The following is a 25,539-nucleotide window of genomic DNA, read 5'->3' on the forward strand; positions in this document are numbered from 1 at the left end:
TGTTTTCAATCAACAGTTCCAGCTTAAGTAGATTTTTCTTCAGATGCAAATCATAAGAGCGGTTTTGCTAATGCTAAGATGTTCGAGATGTAGAGCTCGCCCGTTGAAACTTTATTGCCTTTTTTCGTTTACAGAACAGTGCGTTTTGCCATTTGTTTGAGTTTGTTTCATCGTTTTTCCCACTTGCAATTCATAGAGTAACCAGATTTGTCTAACTGTTATCTTTTTTTTTTGTAAAGTTCACTCAAATACATCGAGACAACTGCAAAATAATAACCTTATATGGCAGTTTTTTTTTTTTGATATTTTATATGCTTTTGATATACATAGGTGTTCATTTTTCCGACCTTTTTTTAAATCAATATTTCTGAAAATTTATAGAGGAGACTCTCATCTACCGGACTCACTATTTACCGAAAAAAAATCCATAAGGGGTTTTAAAACAACTTTTTTTTTAATTGGTGTTGACAAAGAAATAGTTTGTTTTATTGAAACTCTAATGGAGAGATTTGAAAAAAAAAGTTTAAAAATACATTTTTACAACAAAAACCATTAAAGTATCTGACAGTACAGAGAAACAAAAAAAAATCGAACGGATCAGCACGAATGTTGCGAAAATTCGAAAGGGGTCTGTATTACTTTTGTGGTTTACTTCAATCAATGAGATTACTCAGTTTTCGAAAGTTGGCAACATTTTCAAATACACACTCACCGGGAAACTTCGATTTCAGTAATTTATTTTACCGACCATGTTTTTTAACGAACTTTCACAGTTTGTTCGGGAAAAATTACCGATAGTGCGGTAAAAGTATTCAGTTATTCGGTTGAAATAACCGAACTCTCAGTAAAAATTATCGAATATTTAGTCAAATTACCGAACCTTTTATACATTTTTCGGTAAATATTGCGGTAAAACTTTTTTGACGCACATACGATTGCTACTTTGTATAAATACAGTCTCTCGGAACTTATAAACGTATCCGCATGCTGAAAATGCGGTAAAAACTACGAACTAAGGATTCGACGACTTCCGTTTACTGTCTATATTTCACGAAAATAAACCAACGAAACATACAAGTACAAGAAACGGTAGTTCTGGGTGGCATCCCTCTGGCAACCCTGTTCGCGCGATACGATTATGTCCTGTCTGTTTTGTTGCTTGCTTTCTGGCGCTAAATGCATGTTTGAATCTATTTACAATGGCGCTTATATCTAAAACTTGCTTTCTGGAGCCAGCACAGCATCATCTCGTGGGGGTCGTATATTCCTCCCCACGCTTTACAGCTTCGTCGGTCTCGTTCGCCTCAGGAGCAGCGTCAGCGTGAAAAATTTCCTCGTCAGGCTTCGCTTGCTGGCCAGGGACCCATTGGTGCTTCGAAGATGAATCTGGTTGGCACTTTCGTCCAGCGTCTTCAGATCCCGTTCTAGTGCCATCAGCGATATTTCCTCGGCCAGATTGGACGGCGATCGGGATTGGCCGTTGTCCGGCTGTCCGGAGTAGGAATCGTGATGCGAATGTGAATCGTGATACGAACACGAGTGCGACTGCGAGTGTGATTGCGAGCGCGAGTACGAATGCGATCGGGAGTGGGATCGCGAATGAGAGCGCGAGTATTGCTGTCTATTGTTGTTGTTGTTGTTGCCGCTGCTGCTGGTGGTGCTGTTGTTGTTGTTCGATGCAATGGCGTCGGCAGACAGTGGATCGATATGGGCCGCTGCAGCCGTAGCGCTGGCCGTTGACGAGAGATAGTTGTTTCGCTGCAGCTGTTGCCGTTGCTGAGACGAATGATGGTGGTGCTGCTGTTGCAAATATTGTGGTTTCTGCTGCTGCGAGTGATGGAGGGGTGTGGCGCCATTCTGATTGTTGCAGGTAGAAGAGCGTTGAAAATACACCGATCCTTCCCTGTGAGGAGAGCAAATTGAAAAATGATCGGAATAAGTTTTTTCGGCATGAAAATTTGATTATTTGTTTAATAACATAAAAAGCAATGCGACATGGCGAAAGTTATCATATTTTTATTACACCTAGGGGAGATAAGAACATAATGGTTACCTTAAGAATGACGCTTATTTAACCATAGAATACAGCTATAATATGTGAGTTACGTAATTGTTTCGTGTTCAGACACTAAAAAAGTCTACCTCTTAACTGGATGTAACTTGAAAAAGTAGACTAAAACGTTTGAAAATGTCTTTAAAAATTTTTTGCAGAAAGCTGAAAATCAGCCACTGTAGTGGTATAATGAGAATCCTCCCTGGGGCAGTATAAGCACTATTAATCAGGGCACGATGAGCGTTATCTGCCGTAGAATCTAGCAGCGAATTCAACTCGATGACGTCAACTAACGATTTGTTTGTATTCTACAAACGTCAACAAGACGTCAACGTACAATTGTTTGTATTCTACAAATAGACATACATTATTTTGTTAAATGCATCTACGACCGTTTAGTGCAAAATGATCATGAATTAAATGAAAAAAAATCACCTCTACCAGGAATCAAACTCGAGTCTTCTGACTACCTCTCCGACACTTACCATTAGGCTAAATCGTCAAATGTAAACTATTCAAGTTGTAGCTCTATAATTCAGTTGACTCAATCGATTTGAATTTGCAGCTAGATTTTACGGCAGAAAATGCTCATCGAGCCCCGATTAGTAATGATTTGTTGGCCCTCAGGTCAACAAGTTACAGTGAAAATTCGAAAATTTAATGATGAATGATGAATGAATTGAGGAACAATGTGTATACATAAGTTTGCAGTACGTACATTATAGATCGAGATGATTTAACGATCATAAGACATATTTCCTTACAAAAGATGGGTTCCCAGTTCGACCCGGGTGCTCGTTATGCCCTTATCTCCCCTACTACATAGTTTAACCCCTGTGTGAGTTGCAAAACACGCATTTAGGAAAAACTGAAATCAAATAGTAAAAAAAAGTTTCGTTTAATTGGAACTTTATTTATGAATCCATTGTTCAGGACCTGAAATTTATTTGAAGCCTTGGTTTGCAACTTTTACTAAAATATTTCTCGATTCCTCCGATCAAATTTCCGTGGTGAAAACCTTGAGAATCGAAATAAAAACAGTACAAGAAGGTTTTAAAGAAATAGTCTGGCTGGAATTTCATCTTTCAACCATTCCCCATCAATTGTTATGGGGACACATGTTAGTTGTTTCGTGTGTTCACTTATAGTTATCAGATAATACTGATTGTCGTACTTGAAATCTAATTCTCGACTTTTCAACCTAAATCTCTAACAATTCCGCTGACACACAACCTTCTTCCGAAAATTCGTTACCTGAATCCGTTTTTTCAAACTACACGCTCAAATCATTTCATAAGCTTGTCATATCAAATTTGACCTATCAGGATTCATCACTGACAGCTATTAGACCTGTTCAATGCATCATAAATCTCACAGTTCTTCACATTGTTATCTATAATCACTACATTACTACCCGCCTCTACTCTTGGATTTTGAGTTACGCAGAAAATTTTTCCTTATCGAGTCTGGCAAAGAACTTTCTGATTTATAATTTTTATCCGAATCTGATTAAAAAAATAAGAAATAATATTCACTGAATTTTTTCACTTTCTGACATTGTCTCTTTTATTTTTTTCATCATTACCATTTTACAAACTCTTTTGTCTTCTTTTCTGCTCCCCTTTTTACAGTTATTTTTTTTTTGTTTTCATTTTGGTTCTCAGTTCTCAATTTTCTTTTCGTTTTTTCAACAATCATTTTTTTCACTTCTCTTTTTATTTGTTTCTTTTCTCTTGTTAGTTCCCTTACCATTTCTCTTTTCTTTCTTTTTTTTGTTTTCATTATTGTTCTTAGTTCTCAATTTTCTTTTCGTTTTTTCAACAATCATTTGTTTCACTTCTCTTTTTTTGTTTCTTTTCTCTTGTTAGTTCCTTTACAATTTCTCTTGTCTTTCTTTTTTTTTACTACTATTCTTCCATTTTTTTTCCATTAATCTTTTTTTTTTAGCTGCTTTCAATAGTATCTCATTCTATACTATCATCTTTTTTTTCTTTTTTTTTCATCGGGACTTATTTTAATGCAGTTTCATTTTTATTTTTCTTCACATGTTTTTTTTTCTCTGTTCATTCTTGCAGAATTTTTCACTCTCTTGTGTCTTTTATATTTTTCTCTTTTCCCAGTTTTTGTTTATTTACTTATCCAATTTTTATCTACATGTTTTTCGCTATTTTCACTTTTTGTAATGGTTTGTTTTTTCGCTATAGTTCTTCCTTTCCTGTTTATATTAAACTGTAGTATTTTCCTTTTTGTTTCTCTTCACAACTATTCATTTCTGCCTTACTTTTTATCTCATATTATTTTTGCTTATCGTTATTATCTTATCTTCTTTTTTAATTTCGCCAAAACTTACAGTCGAAAATCGTTTAACTTGCATTTTTCAACCAATCTTTTTTAAACTTCATATAAACATTTTGATTTAAACACTTTAATATTATTTTTCGAGTCTTTCATCGAAATATTCGTGCAGAATCTATTCCAATTCGAGTCTCTCATCGAATCTGACTAGTATTGCATTTTTTTCCGAGTCTTTCATCGAAATGTACACACATGCACAATCTATTTGAATTCGAGTCTTTCATCGAACCATGCTAGTGATTTCCTGTTTTCGAGTCTTTCATCGTTAGCGAAATCAAATAAATAATAAACCGAATCATTCATCGGAGAATTGTTGAATTTGTCGAGTCTTTCATCGACACTCAATAGTTTTCCGAGTCTTTCATCGACAAAAATAGTTTTTCGAGTCTTTCATCGAAATGTACACACATGCATAATCTATTTCAATTCGAATCTTTCATCGAACCATGCTAGTGATTTCCTGTTTTCGAGTCTTTCATCGTAAATGAAATCAAATAAACAATAAACCGAATCATTCATCGGAGAATCGATTAAGTTGTCGAGTCTTTCATCGACACTCAATAGTTTGCCGAGTCTTTCATCGACAAAAAATGGTTTTCCAAGTCTTCCATCGGAAAACAGACTTCTGAGTCTTTCATCAGAAATCAAAAGCAAAATACTTTTCAGTAAAAACAACTCATAATTAGCGAACCACTTCTTTCACCTCAATACCAGAAACACTACAAATAACGCCACTACTCCCACTGGATATTACGTTATACAAACACTCCACTAATAATTTCGTCAGCACTTCAACCAATATTTTGAATCTTTTCACAACTTTCTCATCACTTTTAAATTAGTCAACCTACTTGCTGCGCCATTGTCGTACTTGAAATCTAATTCTCGACTTTTCAACCTAAATCTCTAACAATTCCGCTGACACACAACCTTCTTCCGAAAATTCGTTACATGAATCCGTTTTTTCAAACTACACGCTCAAATCATTTCATAAGCTTGTCATATCAAATTTGACCTATCAGGATTCATCACTGACAGCTATTAGACCTGTTCAATGCATCATAAATCTCACAGTTCTTCACATTGTTATCTATAATCACTACACTGATCTCGGATTCTGATCCAAAACACTGTTCCTGGGTCTTGATTCCGGAATCCACATTTGATCACGGACGCTGAATTGAGATTAGAATTTGGGTTCAAAGTCAAGCATAGAATCCAGAATCAGAACCAGATCAGGTTCAAGAGAAGGATGGTAGTTCTTAACCTCATATGGCAAATTGGAACCCGGCTTACACGTGATTTTCAATATTGTCAATGCAGTTGAAATCCGAAATTTTCGCACTGGTGATTACCAAACCGCCAATCAGCGACGATGAAAAATTCATCGAACACTTCGGCAATCGGCAACCCTTTTTTTTTTGTTTGATTCCGACATTTGGAAGATGTTTGATAGATGTCTGGTCGACATGAAATGTCGTCGTCGCTGATGTTGAAGAAAACTCCGGTTTGGGGATTCAGCGACAATAGTATTGCTTGGGTAACATACATTTGTATGTTGGCTTCGGAATTACAAAACATGACCTAAACCAAAGATAACGTCCCTTCAAGATAATGAAGAAGGCTTTGCCACGAACAATCGTTCTTCTATATGGACCTTTGATGTAGGCGACGCCATCTAAAGAGGCCGGCAACAATATTCATGCATCTAGCCATGGTAATCAATGTGTGTCTTGGAAAAACAAATCTGCATAGAATTAATATCTGTTGGAAGTTAGTACTGCAGAGCCATCTACATTACCTTAAATGGCGAAAATACATTTTGATTGATATTTCGGACGGATCGGTAACCTAATATTGCCATCCGCTGAACACTTGAATTGAATTAGAATCAAACAGAAACTCAGTTTTCTTATTTTACTGGGTTCGAGAAAAAAATCATTTTTGTTAAAGTTTATACCAACGGAGCAAATGCGAACAACGGTTGCTTCGATGATTTTGTATGTTATTTGCCGTTGTCGTTGTTGAATATTCAAACCATTGACTTCCATGCAGGGTGTACAAGAGGTACAAGATATTTTAGCCGCCTGTTATGATGCTTTCTCTCTGGAGGAAGCAGCACTGAGCGTATAGAAAGGATTTTCGATAAGCTACATGTGTGTGCCTAACCCCAGGTTACTGCGATAATTCTGAAGATTATCTAAGAGAAGAAATTTCAGAAACAATTCCCCAAGACTCTGAATCCCAAAGATAAAAATGGGAATCCTTTTCAGCTGTTTTAGCAAGGTAAAAATACTCTCAAAGTAAGTTATAGAATGCAATATGAGAATTAATTGATGAAATATGGGTGCTGGTGCTGAGTAATGAGAGATTTTAACAACAGGAGTGGCATTGCGAAGCTTTCCCAGCGAGAAATACACCAGAGTGAATGATTTTCTGGACTGCCATCATTAAATTTCATGAAATGGTTCAATGTACTCTCCATCACGCTTTTCATAAAACTCGACCTTAAAGATATTTATGTTTATAATGCACAAAAATAAGTTTTGTGCAAAAAACTTTGCATAATGAAGGCGTAATGACAATTTATCTTTTAGATTCTTCGCAGCAGAATCATTTCATAGTGAGTCATAAGTTGTGGAAATAACATGTGGATCGTGTTTCGCGACACGCACTGTGAGGAAACAAACTGATGTGTTTGACTTGTTCTACCTTTTAAGGCTTTTTTTTTGGGTCGTAAGAGACCGACCAGTAGATTATCTATAACAATCCTTGTTACTATATGCTATCAGGCTCACCTATACTATTGATTAAATTGAAAGTTGGTTGCTGATTATGTATCTTTTCCCAATCGGGTTTGATATCAAAGATATCAGGAAAAGACTGATATGCAACCATATGTATTGTAAGCTTATTAGTATTCGCTCCCTCCGTATAACGAGGGCACAGCAGTTGCATAGAAGGTACTCTGCAGTTTCTTTTTTGTTTAAGAGCATAGCAAGACTCTGAAAATTTATAGTCCAAATTAAAGGTTTTACAAAAAAACCGGTTCAATTAGCAGGCCCTGAGATCCTTCCCTAGCTAGTTGGTCTGCTTCTTCGATCCCTAGGATTCCGTAGAGGCCTGGAACCCAGAATAAAAATACTCTGTTCCAAATGACCTTCCTTAGTGCATAAATACACTTCCATACTTGTTTGGAGTTACATGTGAGCTTATTTAGTGCTCGAAAAGCGGTCTGGCAAATAGGCTAAAGTGCATTCTAGATTGGAATACTGTCGGAGAGTTTCCCATAGGAGTTGAGATACTGAGTCTAGGTCCGAACACCCCTGCCCCAGTTCTATTATCCATTTAGGACCCATCAGTAAAGAATTAAATCGATTCGGGAGGATTTGCTAGCTCACCTGACTCCCACACGTGCCTAGCATTGGAAGTTACAGTGGATGGTATGAATAGGTTGAAACGGGATCCACCCAGTCATCGTTAATTGCAATGAGTGAATTTATTGTCTTGTAAGATCTCCTTCATAGAGAGTTTTGGTTTTGGGAAGTCTTAGGCACTAAATGCCCCATGTATCGTAATTCAATGAACTGATGTAGCTGCAGTTCTTCAATTATAGATAGCGTTGCTAGTTGCTAATCTTTGAAGTTTCGTTAATTTCTTTCGGGCCGTAGCTTGCAAAGTTTTGGTTAACCATACTAAAGAGGCTTAAGAGATTTGGGGTCTTATTATGGCTGTAAATATCTTCGACCTAAGTCCCAATTTTTCCCTACTCCTTTAAGGTAGACCCACTGAGCTATACTGTAGTAGCCTTGATATATTCGAGTCTAGTAGAATACTAAGCATTTCATCTGTAATTTGAGGTTTAGCACTTTCCCATCTTATATTAGAAGGTTTAATGCAGCTTTTTTTTTTTTGTAACATCTTTATTTGAAACGGCTCATACCTTTAGGCTTTAAGGAGCCAAACTCATTTTGTTGGTTTACAAATGTGTGCTTAAATCTAGTTCATCACTTTTTATTAGAATAGAAAAGATGATAGATATAGGGAAATATGAAAATAAAAAGAATTATAGACGAAGATCAATAGCTTTTAGAAAAAGATATATCTCGAACATGTAGTCCAAATCTATCACGGCCAGCACATCTCTCACTGGGACATAGGGTGGTTTTCCTCGGGCCCTAAGGGAGTCTATAAAATTCGTTCTAGCGACAAGATGGACCTCACACGACCAAACAATATGCTCGATGTCATGGTAACCTTGGCCGCAACCACACAAATTGCTGCCAGCAATGTCAAAACGATAGAGTACCGCGTCTAAGGAACAATGATTGGACATGAGACGGGAAAATATACGAATAAAATCCCGACTCAGGTCCAATCTATTGAACCAGGGTTTAAGGCTTACCTTTGGGATAATCGAGTGGAGCCACCGACCATCCTCATCCTCGTCCCATTTGCGCTGCCAGTTAACAAGCGAGTTTCTTCGAACCAGATAGTAAAATTCGTTGAAGACGATTTCACGTTGATACGTGTCGCCTTCTGTCGCCCCCACCTTTGCCAGAGAGTCTGCCTTCTCATTGCCCACTATCGAGCAATGAGAGGGAACCCAAACAAAGGTGATGGTAAAGCGACGTTTTGATAAAGCACTCAAATTATTTCGTATCTTCTCGAGGAAGTACGGCGAGTGCTTTCCCGGTTTTATCGAATGGATTGCTTCAACAGAGCTCAGACTATCCGTTACAATATAGTAGTGTCCATCTGGCCGTGATGCGATACTGTCCAAAGCCCAGTGAATAGCTGCTAACTCCGCTACATATACAGAGCATGGTGGCTGAAGACTGTGAGAGGCGCTAGATATTTCGTTGAACACTCCAAATCCTGTTGTTTCCTCTATAAGAGATCCATCGGTAAAGTACATTTTATCAGCATCGACGTGTCTATATTTAGCTTCGAAAATTCTTGGAATCAGAAGAGGGCGATGCGAGACCGGGATTCCACGAATTTCCTGCTGCATAGACAAATCAAACTGGACAGAAGAATGATCGTAGTCTGGGCTACAAACACGAGTTGGAGAATACGAAGAAGGGTTTACCTGCATTGTCATGAGGACATGGTATATAGACATAAATCTAGTATGAAGATTTTGCTCAAGTAACCTTTCAAAATTCACAATCACCAATGGGTTCATGACCTCACACCTGATGAGGAACCGGAGTGATAGTAAATTGAATCGATCTTTAAGAGGAAGTATTCCTGCCAAAACTTCGAGACTCATGTTATGCGTTGAGGGCATACAGCCCAGAGCGATGCGGAGGCAGCGGTATTGGATACGCTCGAGTTTGATGAGGTGAGATTTGGCAGCTGACTGGAAGCAGAAGCTACCATATTCCATCACTGAGAGAATGGTTGTTCGATACAATTTTAAAAGATCTTCTGGATGGGCTCCCCACCAGGTACCAGTGATTGATCGGAGAAAATTGATTCTTTGTTGGCATTTTCCTTTCAGATACTCAATATGGGCTCTCCAGGTACATTTGGAATCAAACCAAACCCCAAGATACTTAAAACACCTCGATTGAGTGATCGTTCTGCCTAGGAGTTGAAGCTTAGGTTGAGCAGGTCTATGTTTCTTAGAGAAAACAACCATCTCCGTTTTCTGAGGGGAAAACTCAATCCCAAGCCCCAAAGCCCAGGAAGACAATCTGTCTATTGTTTATTACTTAGTCTTTGGATGAGGAATTACCATACAGACAAATTTCTTAAAAACTAGGTTATTCTACTTATGTCTAGTTTAAATTTACGTTTACATACATTAAAATCAAACAGATGGTACACTACATTGAAACGTTCACAGCATTTGTCGATTGGGTGGTTTCGACCATACGCAGTACGGTGGTAAGGTATCCAGAGAAACTGGCGTTGTCGGAGCGTCCTCGTGGATACGTATAAATTGACACGCTGGAGTATGTAAGAGCAGTCCACACGATGAGTCAGGGTGTCAAAAATAAAAGTTTGCTGAAGTTCGGTACGACGTTTTTCAAGCGTGGCCAGATTTACAAGGGCGCATCTTTGTTCGTAAGACGGAAGACGAAGCGGTTCAGTCCAGGGAAGGCGCCGTAAAGCATACCTTATAAAACTACGTTGAACTCGTTCAAGGTGGTAGCTCTGTGTGCTCTGAAAAGGAGCCCATATCTGTGCAGCGTATTCCATAATGCTCCGTACTGATGCGCAGTAAACAGCTTTCAAAGTATAGATGTCGTCAAACTCCTCGGTATTTCGACGCAGAAATCCTAATGCAGAAAAACCTTTTGCGGAAGTAATTGCAATATGTTCAGCAAATGTGAGCCTGTTATCAATCTTCACTCCGAGATCTAAAATGGACTTCACGTTTTCAAGATAACTTTCTGATAGGCGGTAGTCAAATTTGACGATGTTTCGTGAGCGAGTAAAATTTACTACCTTACATTTTTTTGCATTAGCCTGCATCCCGTTCGAGCGGCACCAGCTTTCAAGCCTAGCGATATCAGCTTGCAGTGCCATACAATCTATATTACTATGAATCCTCCTAAAAAGCTTCAAATCGTCAGCATACAGGAGCTTGTCGGAGTGGAGTTTTTCACATAGATCATTTACAAATGTAATGAAAAGTAGCGGTCCGAGGTGGCTTCCTTGAGGTACTCCTGACGGGGTTTCGAATATACTAGATCGTGACCCATTTATTTTCGTGAAAGCGCAGCGATTTATGAGATACGACTTGATCCACTCGAGTGACCAAGTTGGAAAACCAAGTCGGTCCAACTTTCTGATAAGTAAATCGTGCGGGATTCGATCGAAAGCTTTAGCAAAATCGATATAAATCGAGTCCACTTGACAACCTTTTTCCAGGCTATTACTGATTGAGCTTACGTAGCACATTAAGTTGCTAACAGTCGACCTCTTCTTCACAAAGCCATGCTGTGATTCGGATATGAACGGTTTAACGGCGGCGTACAGTCTTTCTTGCATCAAAGCTTCGTATACTTTGGAAATAGAATTCAGAATTGAGATGGGACGGTAATTTTCGACTTTGTGCGCATTTCCCGATTTATATATTGGAGAAATAGCAGCGATTTTCCACGCGCTAGGGAACGATCGTTCATTAAGTGACCGATTTAGAACACTGCAAATCGGACCAGCTAGGGATGCAGCACAATATTTTAAAATCGATGGCGGTATGCAGTCAGGACCTGAACCTTTAGTTGGATCAACAGCGAACAACTTTTCGTAAACATCTTGTTCAGAGAAGCGCGGTAAGGGCAAATTAATGTCATAGGAAGGCAAAGAGTCTAGGTAGCTGTTGTCTTGGCATACATCAGCAGAACAATACACACTTCGGAAAAAGTCTGCAAACATATTAGCCGACTCGGTTGGACTATTAGCATCTGTCTAAAGTATCTTGTAAAGGTCTGTGCAGATGAGACTCAGTAGATCCTGTGACAGACACCACGCCGTCATCTGCAAGTTGTCTTAGAGTGCAGCCTTCAGAGAGACAACTGTCGATATCACTTACGTAAAAGTTGTACAAAAGTGGACTCAAACATGAACCCTGCGGGAGGCCCATGTAAGAGATTCTTCTAACTGCTAAATCTCCGTGAGCAAAGTTCAGATGTTTCTCACAAAGCAAGCTGTATAAGATGTTGTTCAATAGTGGAGGCAGACCCCGGGAGTGCAACTTGTCTGATAAAACCTCTATTGAGACTGCATCAAAAGCTCCCTTTATGTCTAGAAACACTGAAGCCATTTGCTCACGTTTTGCGTACGCCATTTGTATCTCTGAAGACAGCAAAGCAAGACAATCGTTTGTCCCTTTGCCCCTTCGAAACCCAAATTGAGTATCTGAAAGGAGACCATTTGTTTCCACCCATTTGTCCAAACGAAACAATATCATTTTCTCCATCAATTTGCGTATGCAAGACAACATCGCTATTGGACGGTACGAATTGGGATCAGACGCTGGTTTTCCGGGCTTTTGGATAGCAATGACTCTCACTTGTCTCCACTCTTGGGGAACAATGTTGTGCTCCAAGAATTGATTAAATAAATTTAACAAGCGAAATTTGGCGGCATCCGGAAGGTTTTTCAACAAGTTAAACTTGATTTTATCAATTCCCGGAGCTGAATTGTTGCAAGAGAGGAGGGCAAGTGAGAATTCGACCATCGAAAAGCTGGAATCCAGATTGCACCTGTCTGAGGACACATTCCGGACAATTTTTTGGTTTGGTGTGGAATCGGGGCAGACTTTCCGTGCAAAGTTGAATATCCATCTATGTGAATGTTCCTCACTTTCATTTGTTGAAGATCGATTACGCATGTTTCGTGCTACTTTCCACAAGGTATTCAAGGATGTTTCTCGTGATAAACCCTCCACAAATGTACGCCAATGTGCTAGTTTTTTTCCCCTTAATCAATTTTTTGAATTGATTTTCAAGGGACTGATATGCTTGAAAATGATCGAGGGTTCCATGTTTTCTAAAATCTTTGAATGCTTTTGATTTGTCCTTATAAAGCTTGGAACACTGGTTGTCCCACCATGGGTTAGGAGGCCTTCGACGTACAGATGAATCTGGGATGGGTTTCGTTTGAGCATAAACTGCGCTATCATGTATCAAACAAGCAAGAAAGTTATACTCTTCCAAAGGAGGAAGAACATTCATAGAATTGATGGCTGTTGTAATCGTGTCCGCATATTTTTTCCAGTCGATGTGTCTTGTAAGGTCATATGCCATATTTGTTTGATTCGAATTGCTGGCCCCATTGGTGATTGTTATTTTGATTGGTAAGTAGTCACTACCATTGGGATCAGGGATTACCTTCCACTGGCAATCCAATGATAGTGAATTTGAGCAGAGTGAGAGGTCAATTGCACTTGGTCTTGCAGGAGGTTTAGGTACTCGTGTTTTTTCACCCGTGTTCAAAATTGTTAAATTGAAACTGTCACAAATGTCATAAATAAGAGTAGAACGACTATCGTCAATTTGTTCTCCCCAGACAGTTCCATGTGAATTGAAGTCACCCAGGATCAACCTTGGCTCAGGAAGCACTGAACACAGGTCCTCTAGGTGATTTCGATCCACTGCAACTCTATGAGGCCAGTACAAACTGACAACGCATAAGTCCTTACCTCTTATAGTTGTATGACATGCAACAGCTTCAATTCCTCCTGATAAAGGGAGGTGGATTCTGTAAAAGGAGTGGCGCTTATTGATCCCCAAAAGCACCCCTCCATAAGAATCGTTGCGATCCAGACGGATAATGTTAAAATCGTGGAATGAGATGTTTGATTGAGAAGAAAGCCATGTTTCAGAAAGGGCAAAAATATCGCAACTAGTTTCATGAAGAAGACATTTGAACAGATCCAGTTTAGGAAATAGACTACGACAATTCCACTGTAACACAGTGATATCTCCGACCTCTCGGCTTAAATTAGCCATCGAGAGAGATAAACACTGAAAGAAGGGGCCAAGTTTGCATCAATTGCTTCAAAAATGTCTTTACTACAGGTAGCATTGAGGTTACAATGCCCCTGATCGATTCCGATGCGTTGAAAAACGTAAAAACTCCATTTAAAATATCAGACAGCTTGAACAGTCCCGATTGAACAGATGATTCTGACAAAGTTTCATTAGACTTTGGGATCTTAGAAGTCTCCAGTACTCGTGGTTTATTCTGGGCTACAAAATTCATGGAAAATCCAGCAGGGACAACCTTTTCTTTCCCAGAAGTTGTCGATTTTTGTGTGGCGTCAATTTGGGAGCTAAATGTAGAAACCTTTTTCGGAACTCTGGGGGTTTTAGGAGCAGGTTTTGCTCGTTTCCGGGAGTTACCAATAAAAATTACTGGTTGATCTTGATCGGTAGAGTCGGTGTCATCATTGTTCACTGGCAGCACTGAGAATATGTTCGTGGACTGAGGTTGGATCGGAGGCGCCGCGCCCTTTAAAATTGCGGCATAAGACCGCTTCGACCGTTCCTTTAAAGAGCGCTTTTGACTATCCCAGCGACTCTTGTATGCCTCGCACGAGGAGATATCATGGGGTGAGCCCCCGCAATAGACACATTTCTGCTCTATTGCTGAGCATGCTCCTGCCCCATGATTCTCCCCGCATTGGGGACAGCGTTGCTTATTGCAACAGTGTGACGCTGTGTGCCCCAACTTAATGCAATTTTTGCAATCCATGGGTCGAGGCACAAAGAGCCGCACAGGCAGCCTTAAAATTCCGTCAATCAAGACGTAGTGAGGGAGGGCGGTACCCGCAAAGGTCACACGAAATGAATTTGAAGGCGAGTACACTTTGACTCCATTTACGACGTTGGCAGTTCTGAGTTGACGACAATCCAAGATTTCGACCGAAGTCGAATCAAGGCTCTTAAACTTGCCAACGCCGTTGGATTTCACGTACTCTTCCTTCAAACTCATTTCCGTGATTACACCCTCGATCTCTACGTCTCGAGACGGAATGTAAACATGGTATTCTAGATTAATGAAATTGCTTGCAGCAATTTCATTGGCAGATTTCCGGTTGGCCACTAACACGCGCAACTTGTTTGGTCGCACCTTTGTTATACTGGTCACGGAGGTCCACCTCGCCAGATCTTTAGTGATCTGCACTACATTTAGTTGTTTTCCGTCTTTCTTGGGCCGGATAAAAACCACCCATGGACCAGTGAAACCTGTGCTCTCCGTGTAGGCTCGGAGACGGGTTGCTCTACTTCCAACTGAGGATGATTCCGAATCGTCATCCATTCGAGAATGAGGAGCATCTGAAGGACCAGCAGCAGCCGAATCCTCCAGATGCTCCTCATTCTCGTAGGTGACACTCTCATCATCCTCAGTTGGCGGGTTTAACCCCCCGCCTTCGCTCATATTTTATAGCGGAGACACAAGTGTCTTCCGTTTTTAAAATATGAGCGAAGTAATAATCCAAATATACAAAAAAGAGAAATAATAGAAGAAGAAAAAGTGGAAAAAAGATAAAAAAGACTCACTGTTTTTTTTAGTTATTTGAACAAAGATTTTTTTTTTCACTGTTTGTGAATCTCCAACCACGTGGTCCTCCTTCGTTGGTTGAAGATGGCTGCCACACCTTGACTCTGATGATGATTAGTCGACAACGGTCAAACTGATGATTAGCGAACAATGGCGGTTCACTGAACAATAGCGGCGGGCCTGGTGGTGATCAACTGATGTTCACAATAATGGTCGAATCCCAGCACTCGAATATTTTCATCTGCCTATTTGTCGATGGCAGGAAAACTGTCCTTTGCTACCACAAACGGAACGAAACACCGAATATGGGGTAACCGTCCGGACGGTACAAACACCCGAATCTATCGAACGAACAACGGACACTTTTTTGCACACTCCGAATCACGAGGTTAGAGAAACTTGAAACCACGTCTGTATCCGACGAGTGATGCGATAAGAATGGAATGCAGCTTTTTGTCTCATAGTGAATGCTAAGGCTATGATCATCTAGAATCCGGGCAGTTACAAACGTGTGTATTTTAAAAACTATTCATTTGATTGAAACACTTTCTATGGAGTAAATGAAGGTGTTTATATGACATTTAATGTAAAAATACAAAAAATGATTTCAAGAAACTCTAACTTTTTCATAAAATCTCTTTTTTATCTTTGAACACTTTTTTCAGTCATGTATTGATTTATTTTTTTTACCACAGGATCAAAACCTTTGCAAAATCATGATATTTTACACAAACTCACCTGGAAAAAGCAATTGGAATCCGGTTGGACCCTTTTCATGAGTAGGCATCTCGGAGAATTTGATCTCTTAAATTCGGTTTAAACATAAATTTTTTGTCCATCAGAACTCATCTGTCATATTGCGTAAAAACCGGATGCACAGATTGCGATCTTTGGAACTGATCATTATTAGTTATTTAACACTATTTGTACCGGAGGGGGTCAAATGACATTTTTTGAACTTCAAATGACTGCAACTCCTTCAAAAATTGTTTTTTCGCAAATTTTTCTTCATGACTATTTTTATTTTCAAAATGCACGTATTTTTTCATAAAAATATTTTTTTTTAAGTTTGTAGGTTTCGAAATACGTATGTGGTATACCTATTTATACCGCTGGGGGTCAAATGACCCCTCACACCATTTCCGCTAAAACTCTCTTGTTTCTTAACCGATTTTTACAAAATTTATATTTTCGGAAAGCTTGTAACGTGACTCAAATATAGTTCTCAGGCAGTATTGAGCTACAAACATCGATTTTAAAGTTATTCGAAGTCTAAGAAAAAAAGTCCGAAAAAACATGCTTCGGAGAAAAGACTGTAAGTCAGTTAATAAGTGCTCGAAGAAAAATTCACTTAGTGCCTGAAAAAGCTGAAGTTAAAAGCTATATGTTGCATATGTAGGAAAAAAAATTCAAAATTATTTAAGATGATGGCCACAAAAAATGTAAAAAAGTGGTGTAAAAACTGCACTTTTTAATAAATCAATCGACAAAGCCGTTCCAGTTACAATATTTTTTTTTTTGGAAAGTGAATTGGAAAGTTGACGTAATTTGTGACATTTTGGCATCTTTAGAGTTACAAAAAAAATGAAACACAGAATATTTGACGGCTATTCAAATGTAGCTGTTTTTGGACATTTTTATCAATTTTGATTTTCCGAGATTATTCTTCCACTTCCGTTCCGCTTTGCACTGGATTTTTAGTATGTTAACGCAAGATTTGGGTAATAAAACTATATGCACAAGAAAGGCTTTTTAATACCGGTTCTAGTGATGTAATTACATTGTCAATACGGTGGTTAACAAACATATGATAAATAAAATAGGCAAGTAGCTTCTGAATTTTTAAAAGTCAACACAAGTTCTTGCTTGGCAGACGGGCGCAGTGGGTGGCAATATCTCACAGCCAATTCGCACACGAAGACGGGTGAAAGGAAACGAAAAAAAACAAGCATTAGCGCAAATATTCTGGTTTTACTTTCAAAAAAATATTTATCATAATTTTCTAAAGCATTGCACCGCCAATATTACTACATCACTAGAACCGGTATGAAATAGCCTTTCTTGTGCATATAGTTTTATTGCCCAAATCTTGCGTTAATGTACTCAAAATCCAGTGCAAAGCAAAATTTAGGTGAAAGAATAGTCTCAGAAACTGCAGATTGATAAAACTTCCTAAAAATAGCTTCCTTTAAATAACCCTCAAGAATACTGTATTTCGTGTTTTAAAAATCTAAAGATGCCAAAATATCACAAATTACGTCAACTTTCCAATTCACTTTTCAAAAAATTTCTACTGTGACTAGGACAGTTTTGGGGTTGATTCTTTAAAAAGTAGGTTTTTACACCACTTTTCTACACTTTTGGTGGCCATGATCATAAAAAATTTAAAAAATATATTTCCATATGCGCAACATATAGCTTTTAACTTCAGCTTTTTCAGGCACTAAGTGAATTTTTCTTCGATCTCTTATTAACGGACTTACAGTCATTTCCCCGAAGCATGTTTTTTCGGACTTTTTTTCTTAGACTCCGAATAACTTTAAAATCGATGTTTGTAGCTCAATATTTGGTGAGAACTAGATTTGAGTTACGTTACAAGCTTTCCGAAAATATAAATTTTGTAAAAATCGGTTAAGAAACAAGAGAGTTTTAGCGGAAAAGGAGTTAGGGGTCATTTGACCCCCGGCGGTATAAATGGGTATATACAGAGTGCCGGTATGTTTAGTGTTAATTGGTGTCTACTAGTCAGGCAACACTTTTTGCTTGCCGGAAAATGATTTTTTGCATTATTTAACCCTCATCCGCATTAGATTTCATTACCCTAATCAGCACTTGTGGTGTCAATTTGACACCACAAGCTCAAATCGTTATAACTTTTGGCGTGTTAGACCGATTTAAACAAAACTTACATCAAAAGAAACCTTGTAATGTCAGTGAAATATGTTTAGAACATTATATATAGCTAAAGTTACAAGTTTTCTCGTTATTCAGCATGAAAGAAAAAAAAATCCGAAAAAACATGCTTCACGAAAACTGCTGTAGTTCATATGTTACACGTCCAAAAAAATATTTGCCTTATGCATATGAAAGCTGAAGTTAATGCCTACATCATGAAGACAAGAAATATTTTTTTAAATTTTTTTTAATGAAATGGTAACAAAAAGTTCAAAAAAGTGGTCTAAAAAACCTACTTTTCATTCGATTGCTAGTTAATACTGTTTGAGCGATGGTAGAGTTTTGAAAAAAATATGACTACAAAATGTATTAAAATTCCAACATTTTGATGTCTTTAGATTTTTGATGCAACAAAAAATTGAATTTACTGGAATTTTTCAAAGTTCACTACTTTGCGCGATTTTTTTACAAATTGAAATTTCATCTGTTTTTGTGGTCCACCGTCAGGTTGTACCCGGATTATCAGTGCTTTTACTTTGTTTGGACCAACCAAGAGTATATTCATTGGAAAGCACATTTAATCTACATTCTTGTGAGGTGCTGCAATTCACGCTGTGAGATTTCACAAAAATATGAAAATTATAAACATAAAATCATTCCTGAATTTCTAGAACTACAAGCACCTCGTCCAGCAAAACGTGTTTGTTTGCTCTCCGAGTAGGTACGGTGGGTGGTGATTTGGGCAGAGAGCGAAGCCGACAGACGAAATAATGATGCGTGTCGTGACAAGCAAACGCGAACTACTATCAATACAAAATTTCCAACCAAGAAACGTACGACACGCATCATTATTTCGTCTGTCGGCTTCGCTCTCTGCCCAAATCACCACCCACCGTACCTACTCGGAGAGCAAACAAACACGTTTTGCTGGACGAGGTGCTTGTAGTTCTAGAAATTCAGGAATGATTTTACGTTTATAATTTTCATATTTTTGTGAAATCTCACAGCGTGAATTGCAGCACCTCACTAGAATGTAGATTAAATGTGCTTTCCAATGAATATACTCTTGGTTGGTCCAAACAAAGTAAAAGCACTGATAATCCGGGTACAACCTGACGGTGGACCACAAAAACAGATGAAATTTCAATTTGTAAAAAAATCGCGCAAAGTAGTGAACTTTGAAAAATTCCAGTAAATTCAATTTTTGTTGCATCAAAAATCTAAAGACAGCAAAATGTTGGAATTTTAATACATTTTGTAGTCATATTTTTTTCAAAACTCTACCATCGCTCAAACAGTATTTACTAGCAATCGAATGAAAAGTAGGTTTTTTAGACCACTTTTTTGAACTTTTTGTGACCATTTCATTAAAAAAAATTTAAAAAAATATTTCTTGTCTTCATGATGTAGGCATTAACTTCAGCTTTCATATGCATAAGGCAAATATTTTTTTGGACGTGTAACATATGAACTACAACAGTTTTTGTGAGGCATGATTTTTCAGATTTTTTTTCTTTCATGCTGAATAACGAGAAAACTTGTAACTTTAGCTGTATATAATGTTCGAAACATATTTTACTGACATTACAAGGTTTCTATTGATATAAGTTTTATATGAAGTTCATAATAATTCAAACGACTTAAATAGATTTTACTTTTGTGGTGTCAAAATGACACCAAAAGTCGGAAAAGGGAGTTTTTTTGTCCAGGCTTCCAGGGTTCGTCCATAAAAAAAGTAAAGATGCAATATTGAAGAACTTTTGAATTCATTTAGGGTCCCCGAAGAAATTTTTGTATTTTGAAGCTTCTGAAAAAAGTTACAAGCCTTCAAACTTGCAATGGTGTCAAAATGACACCCTAATGCGGATGAGGGTTAAGGAGTCTGCATTCAGTAATCCCCAATAACCATAGACTTTTTACCATATTTATGATCAAGGGTTTCACTACGATGCTTGGTTTGTACTTCGTGAGCATCCTAGACTGGCTCCTTGTACTTCTTAACCATTTGGTCCGAAAAAAAAATCAGAAAAAATCAACAGTTCATGAGCTTTCAAGTCAACAATGAAAAATTTTCGAGGGTAAAAGGAACAAATTTGTGCAAAATTATTTTTACCATGTCTTTTTGCATCGTAAATATCGCCTTTAACTTTGAATCCCATAGATAGAAGTTTGTTTATGAAGTCGTCCACGTTCAATGACCACGACAATGGTGATAGAAGTCCATCTTGGAGACATCCCTTTGTTGGAGTCACTTTGATTAATTACATTAATGGTTGCTCCCAAGCTTGCATAAATAATTCTATTTATCAGCATGGCACTAGCTAGGCCAGTCAACAATTCACACGGTCAAATGAGAACTTTAAGCTGTCCGATTTAAGAGATTTTTCGACATCGTATTCGTTTAACACGTTCGTGTGCGACGTGGCGACGAACGTGTTAACAAGACTTACTGAGTATAGACTCATTCAAAATCCATAAAAGAATAATGATTGAGTAATAAATGGTGGGAATTAATTGATGTCATGTTTTGCTCTATACACTCTTTATAGAAAATAACTATTTTGTGTAATTTTGTTCTCCTTGTTCTGGGCTTCGCTCGAGTCAAGTTTGGTTTCGTTAATCTATAATGAATGAAGTGGAACATAATTTCCAAAAGTGCGTCTTTTAAATGCTTGGAACGTCCAAAACACGCTACCGGTGAAACTCTTTTTCGCGACCTCCATTGTTGAATAATAAATACAAACTTGACACGAACAAATCCCAAAACAAGGAAAACAACATTTCAAAAGCCGCTTATTTCTATACAGAGTGTATAGAGCAAAACTTGACATCAATTAATTCCCGCTATTTATGACTCATTAATTATTCCATTAATAATAAGTCTATATTTAATTTTTCCTGATCTATCAAAATACGATGTCGAAAAAAATCGCAACCATATAATATTCCTTTTTTTTTAATCGGATCATTTATGTTCTCATTTGGTCGAGTGAACGATACACTACAAAATTTTTAAGTGACAAAGGTCCTAATTGACTTTCCTAACGAACTTCGGAGATGGTATGAAAAAGTATTTAATTTACTAGCATTTTTGTTTTCTACAAATTGTTTTTCAACTATGCAAGATAAATGCGTTAAGTATTGAACGTCATGAAGCTAATGGTCGATCCTTTTCTAAATAGCTGTTCAAAAAATTCCAGATCCGAGTTTCCTTTTTTTAAACGAATGTGCATTGATCTTGATTTCGAATCCAGTGAACACTTAACGAATATAGCACATGAAAACAAGCAAGCATTTGAAGGCAGCTTCCCCTAAAAAAACCTATGCGCGTAAAAGCAGAATCTTCACAAATATGTGGGATTTATTTTAAACAATACATCATATTCAAACAAGGCAGAACATTCACACGAAGCTCAGTATAATAATGTGGTTATTTCTAAATAGCTATAAGGGGAACTCAATCAATCTATTTAAATGTTTGATGATTCATCAGCTTCAGTTTGTACAACGTTAGCAACTCCAAGAATATTTGCCAAAAAAAACCGGAAAATATTGGAAGCAGAACCCGCACTTCGCACCAGGTTCCGTGAATATTTTAACAGCCCTTGGAAAGGGCATTTTTCCATGCAAACACGAACCCATCCATCCATCCATTGAGAAGCACACACATTTTCGGCCAACATTTCGCACGTCACACTCAATTTACCTTACATGTTGATTGTACTGATTATTCCGCCTCCGGATCGGAATCAGATGAAAGGCGCCGTAGATGAGCGGGTTTATCAGACTGTTGGAGCTGCCGAAGAAGAAGATGCCCGCCTGCAGATCTTCGCCCATCTGTAAACAGATAGAAGGAAAAATAAAAATTTAGGTTGGATTGTTGCTGGCTTTGGGTTTTTTTTTTAATTTAAGCCCTAAAAATTAACAATTGAAAGCAAATGTCTTCTTAAAGTTATAGGTAATTCAGAAAGTAGAAAAAACAATCCTAATTTGAGTTATTCTAATACTGGCGTTCCGTTCTTTTCTTTAGAGTAATTAACAAAAGAAATTGGTTTGGAAAAACCGTTTATTGTCGGTCAATTAATTAAACTTTGTTATAGAGTGCATGTGGATGCGTGCTTATCCTATGGTTAATAGTTCATGTTCTGCAATTAGTTGTTCTCGTTACTTTTTAATGTTGGTATCTTCGTTCAGACTAAGCTCCCACATGCGAATAATAATAATAAAAATTGAGAATGAGAAAGAAAACTAGCAAAAAGGCAAAAAAGCAACCTCAAAGTTTGCGGTGCTAAATTGCGAAAAGTTGCGAGAAACATTATATACATTTTTCTTTTTTTCCCTCTCTCTTGGCCACTTTTCCCTAGGACGTATTTTCCTTCCTGTGAAATCTAAATATTTGGTGTTTTGTGACGAAGCATCGCCCATGAATCATCGTCGCACACCTTCCAGGCGACGAGTTATTCAATCTATGTCAGGATGGTTTCCCATCAAGATAAGTGCTTGCCGGACTATGTTGAGAATGTTTTATCACATCCGTTGAAGTATCTAAAAAGTAGAACCTAGTGCTTTTTGTACTTATAACGGAAAAATAGTGAAGTGTATCATGTTGTTTGGAAGAAAGAGATTTTTTAACTCTAAGACATTTTAATTTACTTTTTGTTGCGAAATGAATCCATCATCGCAACAAAAAATCAGGATACCATATCTTATAAAAAAAAAGTTGAACGCATGCGAAAAGTTAACCGTTACTCAGTGGGATTCGAACCCACATCTTATTATGTAGATTTAGCTTAGTATCATTTTGTCTCTTGTTTAACCTTGCTCTGACTTGTTTTTATGTTGTTTTGTCACGTTAAAACTTATTTTACCTTGTTCTATCCTGATTAGTCTTTTTTGATTGTATTGATTTATGTTAAATTCTATTTTGTCTTGTTAAACATTGTTTTTTTCAGGTTTTGTCTTGTTTGTGCTTGCTATTTGTTGTTTTATTCTGGTTAATCTAGGATGTTCATGTTTTATCTTGTTTATCTTTTTCTTGTTCTTGTATTCGTCTTGTTTTGTCCTATTTGATCATTTTTATCAAGTTTTTCTTGTTGTTTGACTTCTACTCGCTGAGCCACCGGTCATATATTGCCATTCCTAAATTTTAATTGAGAAATAATGAAATAAAACTACATTCCTAAGATGAAACTCAACTGGATAAGTGTTCCAAATCAGCCATGATGACATGCCCACAACCTTAACAGAAAAAGACCGACATTATTCTAAGTTCGAAACTTCAAGGCCGGTGTACCTTCGAAAATTCACCAAGTTATTCATTTCTTGTCAGCTGGTAGAATTTTCGTTTCTCCGCAGAATCGCAATAATGTTTTCGATAATCCATAGAAAATCCGTAGGAAATACTTGAAATCCGTAGATTTCGATCATCGATTCATAGATCTACGGAGAAATACGTGTGATAGTAACTTTTCATTTTAAAGATGAACAGTAAAACTTTTTTGATTTGTCATTTTTTTTAAATTTCGCTATGAAATAAAATCGTCTGTTGAATTTTCATCGTTTATCGATTCTAATGAAATTATTTTTAGATTATTCTGTAGGCATGCGAATCGGTTTATATCGAATAAAAATAACACCAATTCGCATCGATTGTCCGTAATAATTAAATTTGTAGTTATTTGAATCAAATTAAAGTCATGTCATCCATTTTTTCGAGATTTTTTATCTTTGGGCGGTTTGTTTTTCGTCTCCAAGGTCGAGGCGTCGCGAGCAAACGTCGCGAGAGGATAGTAACCATGGCATAGCATACTGATTAGTGGGAACATTTGGGCGCGTATTTTTCAACCAAGCATAATTTCTTTCTTTTTTTGTCTTATCTCATTTGTACAGCACATGGTAATTAATAATGAATGACGCCTAGATGTGACCCAGATTGATGTTTTGCCGATCGAATCAAAACCATCCTAAACGATTTGAAAAACTAAAACTATTCTGATTTCGTGTTATTTAAAGCAGCAACTGTTATCTAAAAAGTATGAAATAATGGTATGACTGTTTGCTGACGTTCGAAACAAAACAGTGAGAAGATTTACATACAATTTGAAAATCAATACGCCTAGAAGGTTAGTTTTAATGCATATCGAAAATAGAAAAAAAGGATAAGATGTTTCCAACAGAATTAGACCGAACACATTTTTTGTACATGTTCTTAATTGAATATGTATCAAGCGTCTTATAAATTTTCAGAACAACAACGAAATCCGATGAAAATGAACAGACACTGAGCTGAACAAGAGCCTGTCCTTTAAAATAGAGGATTCATGTTTTCAAAGTCTGAATGCAGAGAACTTTTTGATTTTTTGCAAGCATAAGTGGAAGTTATAAATAAAATAAACCACTTTTTCATAAAAAAGGTGAGAATATGCATTTTCCGGAATAGTTTTTAGTTAAGAAAGTACACAACGTTCTACGTTTACAAAAAAATTAAAAATCATTCCTTGATAATTGTTGTGCTAATCATTCATAAACTTATACTGCAAAAAAAACTTCAGATTTATCAAGAAAATTTGATAAAACAAACAGGAGCATGTATTGAATTCATTTCAAAGCTTTACTATGTTTCGCATCTATGAATAAGTTCAAAAAAGCATTGTGTTTTCACTTGCCTCAATAAACGGGACAAGTGTTAGCTTGGAAATATCTTTTTGTCAACATGTTTGCATATTTTACGTTCAACAAGAGTTTGTTGAGAACTGATTTAGTTATGCAACAAACGAAAATTGATTTGCTTTAAGGATTTTATTTTTTTTTAGATTTATAAAAGTTCAACTATGGTAAAATCCGTTTGCACTTGCCCGGGGTATCTGAACTGAAATGAAGATTGAAATTAAATAATAGTAGCAAAAGAAACTTTGATAACTGTTAACCTTCTCGGTGCAAAAATCTTCATTTTAAGGTTCTTAATGGTTTTTGCATGAATTTCTAGAAAATATTCATACCACCATCGAAGCATGAACATATTTTTTTTCGATCAATTTAATTTTTGAAAATCTACTTTTCAATCGATTCCTAATGAAAAGATATGGTCAGTAAGTTGAAATCTTTAAAAGGACCCTCAACACAAAAGAGAGAAAATTGGTGTGATTCAGTTGAATGAAAAAAACTAAATATATTTATTTTCACTTTTTAGAAACCATTATTTGGCTTGATTC

At 37.2% G+C, this 25,539-nt stretch overlaps 1 protein-coding gene across 1 annotated transcript; it reads right to left on the bottom strand.

Moving 5' to 3' along the window:
• Positions 1 to 1,100: 1,100 nt before the first annotated feature.
• On the bottom strand, positions 1,101 to 22,165 carry LOC129760057 (probable serine/threonine-protein kinase MARK-A; the record flags this gene model as incomplete). The annotated part of the gene is made up of 2 exons (XM_055757633.1): positions 1,101 to 1,903; positions 22,035 to 22,165. Coding segments are annotated over 2 exons (756 nt in total), but the record flags the coding sequence as incomplete, so codon positions are not given.
• Between the last annotated feature and the right edge of the window lie 3,374 nt (positions 22,166 to 25,539).

This window comes from Uranotaenia lowii, unplaced genomic scaffold, assembly GCF_029784155.1.
Source record: "Uranotaenia lowii strain MFRU-FL unplaced genomic scaffold, ASM2978415v1 HiC_scaffold_394, whole genome shotgun sequence".
Lineage (NCBI taxonomy): Eukaryota > Metazoa > Arthropoda > Insecta > Diptera > Culicidae > Uranotaenia > Uranotaenia lowii.